General features: G+C 40.6%; 1 protein-coding gene across 1 annotated transcript in view; it reads right to left on the bottom strand.

The window, feature by feature from the left end:
* Window positions 1-449: 449 nt before the first annotated feature.
* Window positions 450-13,136, bottom strand: part of Nav3 (neuron navigator 3) — a 281,130-nt gene continuing 268,443 nt past the window's right edge. The window contains exons 34-39 of the mRNA XM_051206388.1: window positions 10,780-10,934; window positions 8,121-8,192; window positions 7,087-7,283; window positions 6,087-6,205; window positions 3,284-3,487; window positions 450-730 (exon numbers count right to left, since the gene is read on the bottom strand). Of these exons, the coding sequence (XP_051062345.1) occupies window positions 611-730; window positions 3,284-3,487; window positions 6,087-6,205; window positions 7,087-7,283; window positions 8,121-8,192; window positions 10,780-10,934 (867 nt within the window). The 3' untranslated portion in view covers window positions 450-610. The remainder of the gene's footprint in view (window positions 731-3,283; window positions 3,488-6,086; window positions 6,206-7,086; window positions 7,284-8,120; window positions 8,193-10,779; window positions 10,935-13,136) is intronic.

Consider the following 13,136-nt stretch of genomic DNA (forward strand, 5'->3'; position numbering starts at 1 on the left):
TGGCCTTAGATTCATTCTGCAATGGAGTGAGCACACAACACAGATATTACGGGATCCCTGTCACCAGCACCATGTGGTACAAAGGCAGGTTGCATGGATCAGAAGACTGGACCCTGCCTGGGGCAGCCCTCAGAGGAAACAAGAGAAAGGCACAAAAAAAAAAAAAAAAGAAAGAAAGAAAGAAAGAAAGAAAGAAAGGAAAGAAAGAAAGAAAAGAAAGAAAAGAAAAGAAAGAATGAAAGGAAAGAAAAGAAAAAGTTGTCCTGCATTGTAAACTTTGAAAGAGGAAGAAAATAAAGTCCGGCCTGCTATCCCGTGTGAAATCTACTCAGTTGCCCAATGTTAGGGTCCTTCCAGTCGCATAATGGAGCCCTTGCTAACTCCATGGTTATCAAAATGCCTAGGGACAAAATAAACTAAGCTCCGATTTCAATTTAGCATCCTGGCGGGCTCCAACCTAATTCTGCTGCCTTCTTGGAGGCCAACGACTCTGAACTCTGGGTCAGGACCCTGGACAGGGGACTTTCATACTGGCAGTGGTTTAGTGGCAACACCTGTCTTTTAAAGCATCTTTGAACAGCGCTGTCCTTCGCCTAACTCTTTTCATCCTTTAGAGGGTGGATTCAAGAGAGGAATCCAAAATGTCTTCATGGTGGCGAATGCTATCGCTGTCGCAACTTTGCGTGCCCGAGTAGTTGGCTGCTTCCTGGAGTTTCATTAGCATATTCATCTGAAGAAACAGAAAGAGACATCCTTGTGAGCAACTATGCATGAAGTCAGCCAGCCCCAGAATGAACAGGGCCCTGAGCCATATCAGGAAACCGTAGTCTCTTCTCATCCCATCCAAATGAAATGCACACGACAGTTACAGGTTTTCGCTCACCGACCTGGCTCCTGGATTGTTTCTGTCAGAAACAACTATAGTTCTAAACCAGAACAAAATAGGACTGCAAGATAACTCTTTTATTTGGGGCTGTGAATGAAAACTGCTCCAGCAGGGAGACTGGAAACGAAACTATCACAGCTGGACATCTGTGTTGGTTGCTGGAGAGCAAGCCAAGCTCCCCAGCTTTTTGGCTGTGAGAAGCAGAGTACTGAACAGCAAATGTACACACGCACACACACAGACAGATACTGTGTGTGTGTGTGTGTGTGTGTGTGTGCGAGACAGAGAGAGATGACAGAGAGAGACTTGCAAGCACTGTCCCTTGAGAGGAGCAGGGACGGAGTGGTATGAAGCCAGCTGCTGCACACAGCATACCATCTGTTGATTAGGCGCTGACCTCCAGAGGGGTTAAGCGAGGGAAGCAGACCATGAGTATTTGAAGAGGGAGAAGGAAAGAATCACTGTCAAGGCTTTGCTGTCACTGAGGCTCTGGCTGAAATATGATGGATACATCACTGAGAACAAAAGCCACCTTCCGGAACAATAGCAGCCTTCTCAGGCTTCTCAACTTCACAGGGGAACGGTAGTGTTTGTTCCAGTAGAGAGGACTTGTGCATGAGAGCACCTGGGGAGGGAGACAGCTCTCCGATGTACTATAAAATAAAAGGCTTGAGTTTCAATAGATGTGCGGTTCCACTATTAGAGATGGGAGCTAGGGAAAAAAGAATGTTTAAAAGCAGATTGGGAAAATCGATGGCTTGACAATTCCAGAAGGCACAGGGTAATTGGCGCCTGTCTTCATGAGGGTCGGACACTTGTTTTCTTATTGAGGGTTTCTTACAATACGGTAAACTTTATATTGCTTAGTGCCAAATACCAACTACAGTACCTTTTGCAACAATCAAAGTTGTCCTTATCTTTCAACTCAGAGAAATAGGAGGGGAGGGATATCGAAAACAAGATGTCTTGGTCTATGACAATTTGTAGGTCAGTATAAAATTGTGTGCAATAAACGCTTGTGAAATAAATGATGAACTGGTAAGCATCAATTCCAGCAAGAATGCCATTTTGACAAAGAGGCTGTGATTATAGAGTATTTTGAAATCCTTTTGATAATTTTCAGGGCATTTTCAATAGCATTTCAGCCTTAACTACTATAATGTATTAAACCACCTACACAAGGGTATTAGATGAAAATGGTCTGAGATAATGTCGGGAAACCTAAGCATTTGACTGAGGCTGTTTTATGAAAGAGACTTGTGTCTGAGCACCCTCCTGTCTAAAAAAGTGAAAATACAATATCCTCTGACCCCAGGGGGCACCAGGCACACACGTATGTGTGTACACACACATACGCGCAGACAAAATACTCGTATACATAAAATGAAGAAAATGGTGTCTACGGTAGTTTCAATCAGCAGCATTTCCCAGTCTCAGATCTCTAATAAACACATACAATGTGATCACTCTGAGTCTAGCTGTGTTGTTTTATAAACTGTTATAAAAAGGATGTTAGAAAAAGAAGGTGAATTTACATAAGACTCAGATGCCATTGTGATCAATCCGTATTCTCTGCACGTCATTTCTCCCTGCACTGCATCCTCTCTATACACACAGCTAAGCTATTGCTTATTACTTTAACATGCTTTTCAGTGTATCTCACTCAGGAGCTGAAGCTCTGCTAGTTACCCCAGCTCTATGCATGCTCTGTCCCCTGCTCTGTTACAAGAATAAGCAACTACTAATCTAAAGGGATAAATAAACACCAGTGAAAAATACTACTGACGCTCCACCGTTTGTGTGATAAAGTTTTAACTACCCATAAAAATAAAATGGTTCCATGAGATCTAACAGCTGGATAAGGCTATAGTTTTAATTTTTCTGACCAACTGATATTTGGCCTCTAATTCTTAATTTTCACTGTGCTGTTTGGCAGTGCTTTGTGTGATATTTCCAGGATTTGAGAGGTTCTGCATTCCACCACATGAACAACGCCAATGCCTGTTTCAACAACTAAAACATGGACTATCTAAGTATCAACACATTAAACACTATACATGTTTAATGTATAATCAGAGAAAAATTATAGTTAAACAGTTTGAACCAGTTTCAGGGTTTCTTATTTTTTTTTCAAAAAAAAAAATTAGTTGGTTTTTTTTTTTTTTTTTTTTGTATTGTCTGTTTGTTTTTTTGTTTGTTTGTTTGTTTGTTTGGTTGGTTGGTTTCTTCTTAAAGAGTTTCAACCAGGGGAGTTGCTCTAAGGGTAATGTTTTGGATGAGTATCTTATTGGGCTGGTTTCGTATATTACCTACAGTAACTGGTCTTTGATGCCGATAGCTAAATGCTCACGACTACACTGACCTGAAGACAAAGCAAGAATAATCGGACATGCTTACCAAGGGGTCCCCTTCCGTATCAGTCTGGGGAATGTGCTTCGAGGTGGTGGCTTCCTTCACAGTTGTGTAGCCCTCATAGCCAACATCTTCTGGTCTCAACTGCAATAGTGCTGGGCCCTCCTGAGTCAGGGATGCGGCGTTCCATGGGTAGGTTTCAAGGACCCACTTGGATGGATCTTCCCATGGTGCACGTTTTCCGTACATCTAAAAGTTCACCACATACAAATATCATTTCCATTAAGAAGGGAGGGGTGGGTGAGGGGGACTGCTAATTAGGTGACAAAGACCAAATTTTCACATCCAGTTCTTGTGTGTCTTTCGGGACAATTTTCCAGGTTTTAAAAAAAATATACATCTACGTAGCTCACTTAAAGCCTCAAAATTCTACCAGATTAAAGGGGAAAAAAGCACGAAGGAGTTTTATGATAAGGAAATATAGACATTCTTGCACACATATGCTTTTTACTAATAACTTTACAAACCCAGGGGGAAACAAACAAACAAACAAAAATTCCTCAAGGTTGATAAACAAGATATGGGAAACAAAGCCTGGTTTTTCAGTAACGGGAGTTCTCCACCAAAACGTAACTGGGAAAGATGGCAGATGTAGCGGGCTTTTTGTCCATTCACTGTCCTTCAATAAACATGTTCCTCTAATAACCACCCGTGATGCCATTGCTTCCCTTTGGAAGACTTCTGATATGCTTATAAAATAAGAATACAAAGAAAAGAGGGGGGAGGGGGATGGAGACCCAGTTATGAATTCTGAAAGAGATGCAGGAGAAGGGAGAGAGTAGCGTCAGTAGCACACAGGGGAGAAAACCACCCCAGGGTTTCTCTATTAGGAAGGAACAAAGCTGAAAGAAACTGAAGAGGGTGGAGTGAGGAGACAGAGACTGGCAAGATTTTGAGAGAACATGGCTAAACTTAGGAGGAGGCGGCAACGGTGTACTTCCTTTTCCCTTGTGACCTGTGCCACCAAGGACCTGCATGGTTACCAGGCGCTCTAGTGACATGAACTCAGAGGACAGCCTTCGGTTTGTTGGGTGATGATGGGTGCTTTTCGTGGTTCGGTGAGGCAGAAGAGAAATATAGGTATTGTGAAAACAAGTCCATGGAATACTACTTGTAGGTTTCTCCAGAAATATTAAAATTATATATATTATACATACATACATACATACATACATATATCTGAATCCATGATAAAGCAAAAATTACCTAGGTCCCAAAATTCCTTTCAGAAGGACAGGGGCAGAAATCTGAACATTATCTGCTTTTCATCATTTTTTAAAAAATAACTTTCATTTTGGAGCAGGAAGTCTCAGCTAAAAACTACTTAACAGAGGGTTAAAAAAGAAAGTTATAGGTAATCAACTAATTAAAAGGAAAAACATGTACAATTCTTTTTGAGGGGGAAGATTCAAAACAGGGTTTCTCTGTGTAGCCCTGGCTGTCCTGGAACTCACTCTGTAGGTCACGTTGACCTTGAACTCTTGAGATCCATCTGCATCTATCTCTGCCTCCCAAGTACTGGGATTACAAACATGTGTCATCATCACCTAGCAATGTACAGTTCTTTAAAAGTTTGTGCTTACAGGTTTAAGGGATGGGTCTGTAGTTAAGAGCACTGGCTACTTCCTCTTCCAGAGGAAGCCAGGTTCGATACCTAGTACTGGCATAGTAACTTACAACCTTCCTTAACACTAGGACCAGGGTAATTGATACTTTCTCTGGCCTCCAAAGCCACTAGGCATGTATGTGGTGCGCATACATACATCCAGGCAAAACACGTAAATAAAAATACGTAAAATAAAAATAATAAGTAAATCTAAAAGAAGAAAAAATAAAACAAACAAAAAAATTGGAAGTCGAGAATTGACCTGCGAAGACTTGAGAATGTATAAGAACTGAACTGATGCCAGCTATTTTAAAGAACGGCAAGGATGGCCAGAGTACAGGAGACAAAAAAAAAAAAGTGACTATTACTATTATAAGAAGAGAAATCTAAACACCCAGAAAGAGCGGATTTGGTCATTGATATTCCAAGAAGGATGGAATCACCAGAAGAAAAACCCAGATTTTCTGTTGTCAGGAGCATCCCTTCCAACCAGAATATGTGCCACAGAGCATCCCCCAGATGGTCCCCAGCAAAGCACCAGCCTTCATCCAAAAATGACTCCCCTTTTCCATTTCTCCAGAATCATTTCCTCTCTCCTTCCTTTGAGATAAGGTCCTTGGATACTATAAGATCCAAAGACGTGGTGTGATGTACAACCTTCTCTTCCCTAATATGGAAACTGTATCTGGGGAGTAATTCACCTAAATGTTAATTCTAAAACATAACTTCTCTAATACAAGTGAGTTTTCATAAATGATAAAATTATTTTTTTTAATGAAGGAAATTTGAGAGACCAGCTGACATTATAAGGAGCACAATGGTTTTTTGAAAATTTGAAAATGCAAAATGTTTAAACTAAGGCCATGTCTTTTTCCTTGGATCCACTTACTAATCTTTGTCCTAAGATGTAAAACTGTGTAATTAAATACCCATTTAACAAGAACATTTTCAATGGCCATTCCAACAATATTGGTCATCAATGCATAGTGTTGGGAGAGCTCCTTTTGTACAGACATACGTAGCAGCCTTGTGTGTACCACACATTTATTGTTTTACTCACTTTAGTTTTCTGCATAAATAGCCAAATAAATGAATGCTATGGTTTTGTAAAAAATGAAGGTTTGGCTTTTTTTTTTCTTTTGCTTCATTTTTCTGCACAGTAATAAATGTCAAATACTCTACCTGAAGGCCTTCTCTCACTGCTTCCAGAATGTAAGGTACCAAGGAATAATTCCAAAGGTCCATGAACCACACCCTAGAACCTTCCACATCCATGGGGCACGGAAGGAAAAGCCGAGGACCTGGCAAGATAGAAGTGATAGGGTGTTTCAGAAGCATTGTGTTTACCAATCCAAACAGGCGTTGAGAGACATTCTGGAGAAATAGAACACACATTCCTAGACAATTCTACTGTTGGTCAGCCCAATCATCATGAAAACATGGCCATGGAAGGTCAGGTCTCCAGCCCTCTTGTTTTTCCAAACAATCAAGCATTAATGAGGAGAAATAGTTGATGTTTACAGTCCAGTCCTATTTTACAAACAATGTAAAGTTCAGGTACACAGAAGTGAATTGCCCATCACATAGTGCCGTTACTTGCAGATTCCGAATCAGTCTAGAAGACACTAGAAGTTGAAGATGGAATGCATGCCTGCAGCTGAGGGTTTCTGATGATTGAGGGCAGTGGGGGATACACTTCTGCCCAGGAAACTTACAATAGAATGGAAAAACAAATACCATTGTGGCCCCCAAAGAGGGTAACTCGGTGTTATCTTTTGAGAAAAACAATGTGAAACATAAAACTTATTTATAAGAAGTCCACTAGTTTTTACTACAGCCTTCTCTCATGGCCACATCTGAGTGAGCTAATAGAAAAAAAATGTGTGATTTACTCTTTTTTAGCATAAAAAAATTACTCCCAGTGCTTTTTCTTTGGACTGATATTCTAATTTTTGAATACCTTCCTATTTCAAACTTAATTTTACTTTCCATTGTTGTCAGATACAATGAAATAATTATAGATAAAACACTCCGAAACACAGTTTTAGAAAGGAAAGGATGCCCTAATCTTTGGGAGTTTAGTAAAGCCTAGCTTTTCAGATTAATTCAGTATCCAATCTGGCCTCCTTTATGCAATAATCTCAGCACCTGGAAAATGGAATATTTTAATTTTGGAACTCACCGATAGTGACATCAGAAGAGCTATGTGTTTCCAAAAAGCTATTGAGATGATGCCATGTCTTAGGAATCCAATCTATGATTTTGACTAGGTCATTATTGCGTATATTCCTTTCAATTTCCATCTCTATCAGTTTCCTTCGAAGATACCTGCCTAAAAAGCCTTTCACTGGTTCCGTGTGGTTTGCACATAATACCCACCTACAAAAAGAAAAGAAAAAAATCCGATTTCTTTTTGTAAAATGTAAAATTTACTCCCATACTAATTTTCATTGCACTATAAAGCACTAATGTCCCCGTGTTAATTAATGGCCACAGTGTGAAGCTGCAAGCGTTTAGAAAATCTATCGTCATTAGAGTTGTAATACAGTGAATTTTACTTCCTAGCTTCCAAGCAGCTTATGTTCCTGAGAGTGAGTGGGTGTATACATGCTGAGGGCTTCCGAGGGAGAACGGAGATCCTGAAATAGGAGCCTTCTTTACCGTCTCCACTCAGGCACGGGGTGCTCTATCTTAGCCAGGCAAGTAGTGAGCAGGGAAAGAAACACTTTTGCTTGCAGATTAAAGATCACAGAACATCTGCTTGAAAAAGAGTGCCAGGAGAAGTGAGAATTATCCCCGCCACACGGGTCACTGTAGGCGGGATTGTCAGCAACCAAATGGAAAGACAGCCATCTTTCTGATTAGAAAGAAACAATAGCAGATGCAAGGCATGCAAGAACACAGCCAGAAGGGCACACATACAGACACACACACACACACACACACACACGGATGGAAGGACAGACACACACACACAGACAGACACACACACACACACACAGAGACAGACACACACACACAGACACACACACACAGACAGACACACATATACACAGACACACAGATAGACACACACACACACAGACAGACAGATACACACACACACAACCAGACAGACAAACACACACACACACACACACACACAGAGACAGACACACACACACACAGACACACCCCCCCCCACACACACACACACAGAGTGCTTCAAGTCCTTACCTGAAATTGTGATGTAGCTCTAAGTTTGGTGATGAAGAGACTCCCTGATTCATTGTCCCAATAATATATGGACTAGGGAAAATAAGAGTAAGGGGTGTTCAGATGTGTAAGAAGGAAAAGACATGACAAGTGACTCTCTGGCATGGACTGCATGGTGGCCATTGCTGCCTGACAAAGTTCCAGCATTTTGACATGGCAGACCACACTTCTCCAGCACCTTTTTGCTTCCATTTTGAATGCATTCCCAATATTAATGCCTTTCCCTCTGAGAAGTTTTGTGTGGGCTTTGGTAAAGTATAAACGTGTGTACGATAGTAGCATCTCTAAATGAAATAATTCTTTGGGGAGAAAAAAAAAAATGCCCACTACCACAGAACCAGGAATGCCATTGTACCCTCCTAATTACACCAAGAACAGGAAAGTTAGAGATTTACTAGACACACTTGATCCCAAGGATGAACCACCTACAATCCAGAGCCTGAGGCCATTAAGGGCAAGAGTCCAGTTAATAAGTACAGAGAAATCAGAATGGTACGTAGAATGGGAAAAGAGAAAGCACCAGGGCCTCCCTCCCTTTTGGGAGTGTAGGAGAGGAACAGGCACATAGAGTAAGTCTAAGACACATTGGGACACAATTAGGGAAGAGCTCAGTGCAAATGCTGCATCATACCCCTTGGGGAATGAACATTGCTCTTAGTTGCAGTGGTGTGTCTGGTCCCAGAAGTCCTTTTCCCAAGGTCAGGCATTTGGGTAAAGGTCTCCAGTCCCTGGGGGGCTTGAGGGAAGTTCCTGCTTGATAAAGCAGTCACTCTCCTTATCTCTGGCAGGAGGGATCTATAGCCCTTCATTAACATAAGCCTGGTGCCTTTGGTCAAGGTCAGTGCTAGATTCCTCACCACCACCCCCATCTCAAGCCACACCTCTTGTCTCCCATTTAGTCCTAAGTCAGTCTAAAAGTTGTAGTCCCCCCTTTTTATTTCAAGTAAATGCTGCTGGTAGCCATTCAGAATCACCCTCAGGCCTTGTTTGTGTCCCCCACCCCACCCCCACCCCCCAGACTACACACTTCCTCTTTGGGACCTGAACTTCGCCACCTCCCACCACACCTCCGATTACACAGGTCTCCAGGATGTCTCAGATATAATTAAGAAAACCACAGGGTATTTTTTTTTTTTAATAGTAGCCTTTGCGAGGGAAATATAATGTTAAGTTAGAAAATGACCAAAAAAAAAAAAAAAAAAAAAAAAAATGGAAATGCAATTCCTACTGGGGAGTCCAACTTGAGATCCATCACTGAAGGAAGGCTCCTTCTTCCTCTCCAACCTGAAACTTAGTTTACAGCAAAAGGAGACTTTGCTCTTGTCTCTTCTACACTATTTTTTGTGAGAGTATTTCACTATGTAGCCCTGGCTGGCCTTGAACTCACAGATGTGCCTCTGCCTCTCAAGCACTAGGATTAAAGAAGTGTGCCACCACATCCTCTTTAGGCTAATACCTTACAGCTCTTGTATTTACATCAAAACCTTGTTAGTTTTCAGTTATTTTATATGTTTTGCTCTCATGTATGTTGGCATACCACATGTGTGCCTGATGCCCATGAGGGTCAGAAGAGGGTGCCAGAACTGGAGTATTAGGCCATTGTGAGCCTTCTTGTGTGTGCTGGTGGGGGAGGGGCAGTGTTACAGATCCTCAGTAAGAACAAGTTTTCCTAGCCATCTCTTTAGCCTCCTTAAAGCGTTTTAATCACATGGTAAGATTTGATTCCCACTTCCACGTTTATTTTATGATCGTCAATAGAGACAATGCTCCAACAAGCATGTGGATTTTCCTGTTATTTTATGCCTTGATTTAACCTGTCCCTTCACTTTAGATAATGAATTATTATTGCATTACTGGAGGGAGCTGTATCTGAGTGAACTAACTTCATCTCTCCAGGGAAATTGAAATGATATTTTGGTAGGGACTGAATAGAGAGTTTTATAATATCCTTCTAGTTATCATATCCCCTATTCCAAGAATCTGACCATCCCACCATCCACAATGGCATTCCAGTATGTCTATGGAAACTAACATCATCAACGAAGATGTAATCCTTCCATAAGAGTTCCCAAAGACCAGGTGCAGTGGTACAGGGAGACAGAGGCAGGGAATTACTGTGAAGTTGAGGCCAACTTGGTTAACATAATGATACCCTGTCTTGATGTTTTCAAAAAAAAAAAAAAAAAAAAACACACACAACAAAACAAACAACCAAAGCAAAAAACCTTCTGGGGGACATAGCTATGGATAATAGGTATCTTAAAGCTCACACACAGATTCTATGGAAATTCAGTTAGGATATTATTAGATTTCTTGCACTAATGGTAGCCATTATAAGTTTGCTTGTTTTTAAGGTTTATTTATTTATTTTGCATATGCAGTGTTCTGACTGCATGTATCCTTGTAGGCTGGAAGAGGGCACCAGATCTCTTTATAGATGGTTGTGAGCCACCATGCAGTCTTTGGGAATTGAACTCAGGACCTCTGGAAGATCAGCTAGTGCTTTAAACCTCTGAGCCCTTTCTCCAGCCCCATAAGTCTTAAAACACAAAAAGGTACAGAGAATAAGTGGCATTATTATTTCTAAATGTGTATGTTCCAATTATTTTTATGAGCTTACCATTTGTTGTATTTACAGTTGAGGAAACCATTGAAGATATCACTCAAAGAGCCCACATGGTGAAGATTATCCAGAATTATGACAACAGGGAGCTCCACACCATTATTGTCAGCACTGCACTGCTCAGCCAGGTTGGCAAGATACTGCTGCAGTTCCTTCAAGAGACAGAACAATGACATCAGAGATGAGTCTCTACCGCATGCAAGCAATTCACATGTTTAGGAATCACACACTGTGTCCCTCACTCAGGTTCCTTGTATTATTGCCTGCCATGCACAGAGTCCATCTAAAATCGAGAGGCTAGAATCTTTAAACAAAAGAGGGGCAGGTAGGCAGTCTATGTACAAGTGAAAACACAGGTTTATTTCAGTGGTTCGTGCTCAGGAGGAAAGCCAGGTGAGTCCTAGACACGAGCTCTCTTGGTACGCTATAAACATCAGATACCTTTCGCTTTTAATATTTCAATAAAGTATACCTTTTACCCAATTTATTTCAGTTATAGACTAAAGCCAAAATGGCGCCTTTCAGCTTCCTTATACACTTTCAACATTTTGATTCGAACTCTGTAGATGAGTTGTATGTAAAAGCACATCGCTAGTCCTCAAAAAAAAAAAAGTAGCTACAGGTGACTGTTGCAATTGTAAACAAAGAAACCATTTTTTATATATCACAGGATCATTTAATATCAGCACTTAGCATTTCTTGAGCTTCCTAGTTATTTTTCATACAATATTCTTGTCTAATAACTTTGAACCTAAATATGATAACCAGTTCTGTGATTGACAATTCTCACAGATGGGTAGGTCAGGAGCAAAATTAGGTTCCTTAGAATTATCCTAATCAGCAAGAACATTTCCATAATATTTGCATATTTATAATGCCATTTTCAATTTGTAAATCTTGCTCAGGGTTAAAACAATTCCATGATCCCAATTTCTGGCAGTCAGGTAAACATATGCCCCCCACACACTAGATATGTCCTCACTCTGTCTCTGAAGTTAAGTTAGAGAACCAACAGCACAGTGGATACAGCAATGCAAGGTATGGCAGATGCACTGAGTAATATTCATTCAAGCTTTCTGGATAGGAGGTGGTCTTCGAGATGAATCTTGGACAGTTAAGTAAAACCTCTGGCTGGTAAGTTTGAAGTTATTCATTGTTTCAAGACACATTATCAAGAATTTTACTATGTGTCAGATACATTGGTACTGAGAACTCAAGGACCAGTTTCTTTGTTTCAAGAACTTCCAATAGATAAGTAGACAACCTGAGCAATGAAGAACATCACAGTACCATCAAGAAAGTGCAATGCATAAAACACCACACCAAGAATTAAAAGGAGCCTGGCCAAGGTCTGAACAGCAAAATAGAATGAGGAAAAATATTTAAAATACTAAGAACATTCACCCTCCCCAGAGTTAGAAAGGTCAGCTGTAAGATATATTTAGGGAAATAATAAGGGACTGTTGTTGTAGTGGACTCAGTGCATGGTCACAGTGTGTGAAAAGTACTGACGGAGGGAGAGGGAGAGAGAGAGAGAGAGAGAGAGAGAGAGAGAGAGAGAGAGAGAGAGAGAGAGAGAGAGAGAGAGAGAGAGAGGATCCATAAAGAGGGAATTGGAATGTATCACAGAAAAGTGTGGACCTATGGACCACTGAGACCTTTGTTTGGCTGTCAGTGGGAGGGAGGAATTTATTTATCAAAAGAAATACACAACGGTTTATAAAACTAAAGCCATTGCAGAAGCTTATTTACTAAGAAGTTAGGCAATGCATAAATAACTATAATTAAGATAACATTACATTACCTTCATATATTTTGTTTTGCAACATGTAAAGATTAGTCAAATAGCAGAAGCACTTCCCACTAATTGTTTATGGTGAGGGAATACTTTAGTGTTTAAAAATGAGAGAACTTCCAATGTAGAAAGACAGGAATAGGCAAAGCCAGAAACACAAAAAAGCGGTGACCAAAACACAAGTGGAAAGAGTGAGCTTTGTAAAATAGAAATGTAGGTAAATAACTAAAAAGGAAGTTTACAATCGGAAATGGCAGGTAAGATCATGTAACATATCCTGGTGAACAAACAGACATATGTAATATTCATGGGATGGGAATAAGGTAGAGTTATGATTCTGCAGTGCAGAAAGTACATTGCACACGGGGAACAGAGATGAGTCAAGAGGGACCGAGACTGTTGAAGCCAAGGGAAACTACTGTTTTCAACAGGAAAAGGGTGATATTTTCCATTGAGTGTAGAAAGCAACAGAAAATGTTGGGAGGATTATAACTGAGCCAGATTTGAATTATCAAGAGAGATTCTGTTTTCCATGATGTGAATTGATAAAGCTGACCAA

This window comes from Phodopus roborovskii, unplaced genomic scaffold, assembly GCF_943737965.1.
Source record: "Phodopus roborovskii unplaced genomic scaffold, PHOROB, whole genome shotgun sequence".
NCBI lineage: Eukaryota > Metazoa > Chordata > Mammalia > Rodentia > Cricetidae > Phodopus > Phodopus roborovskii.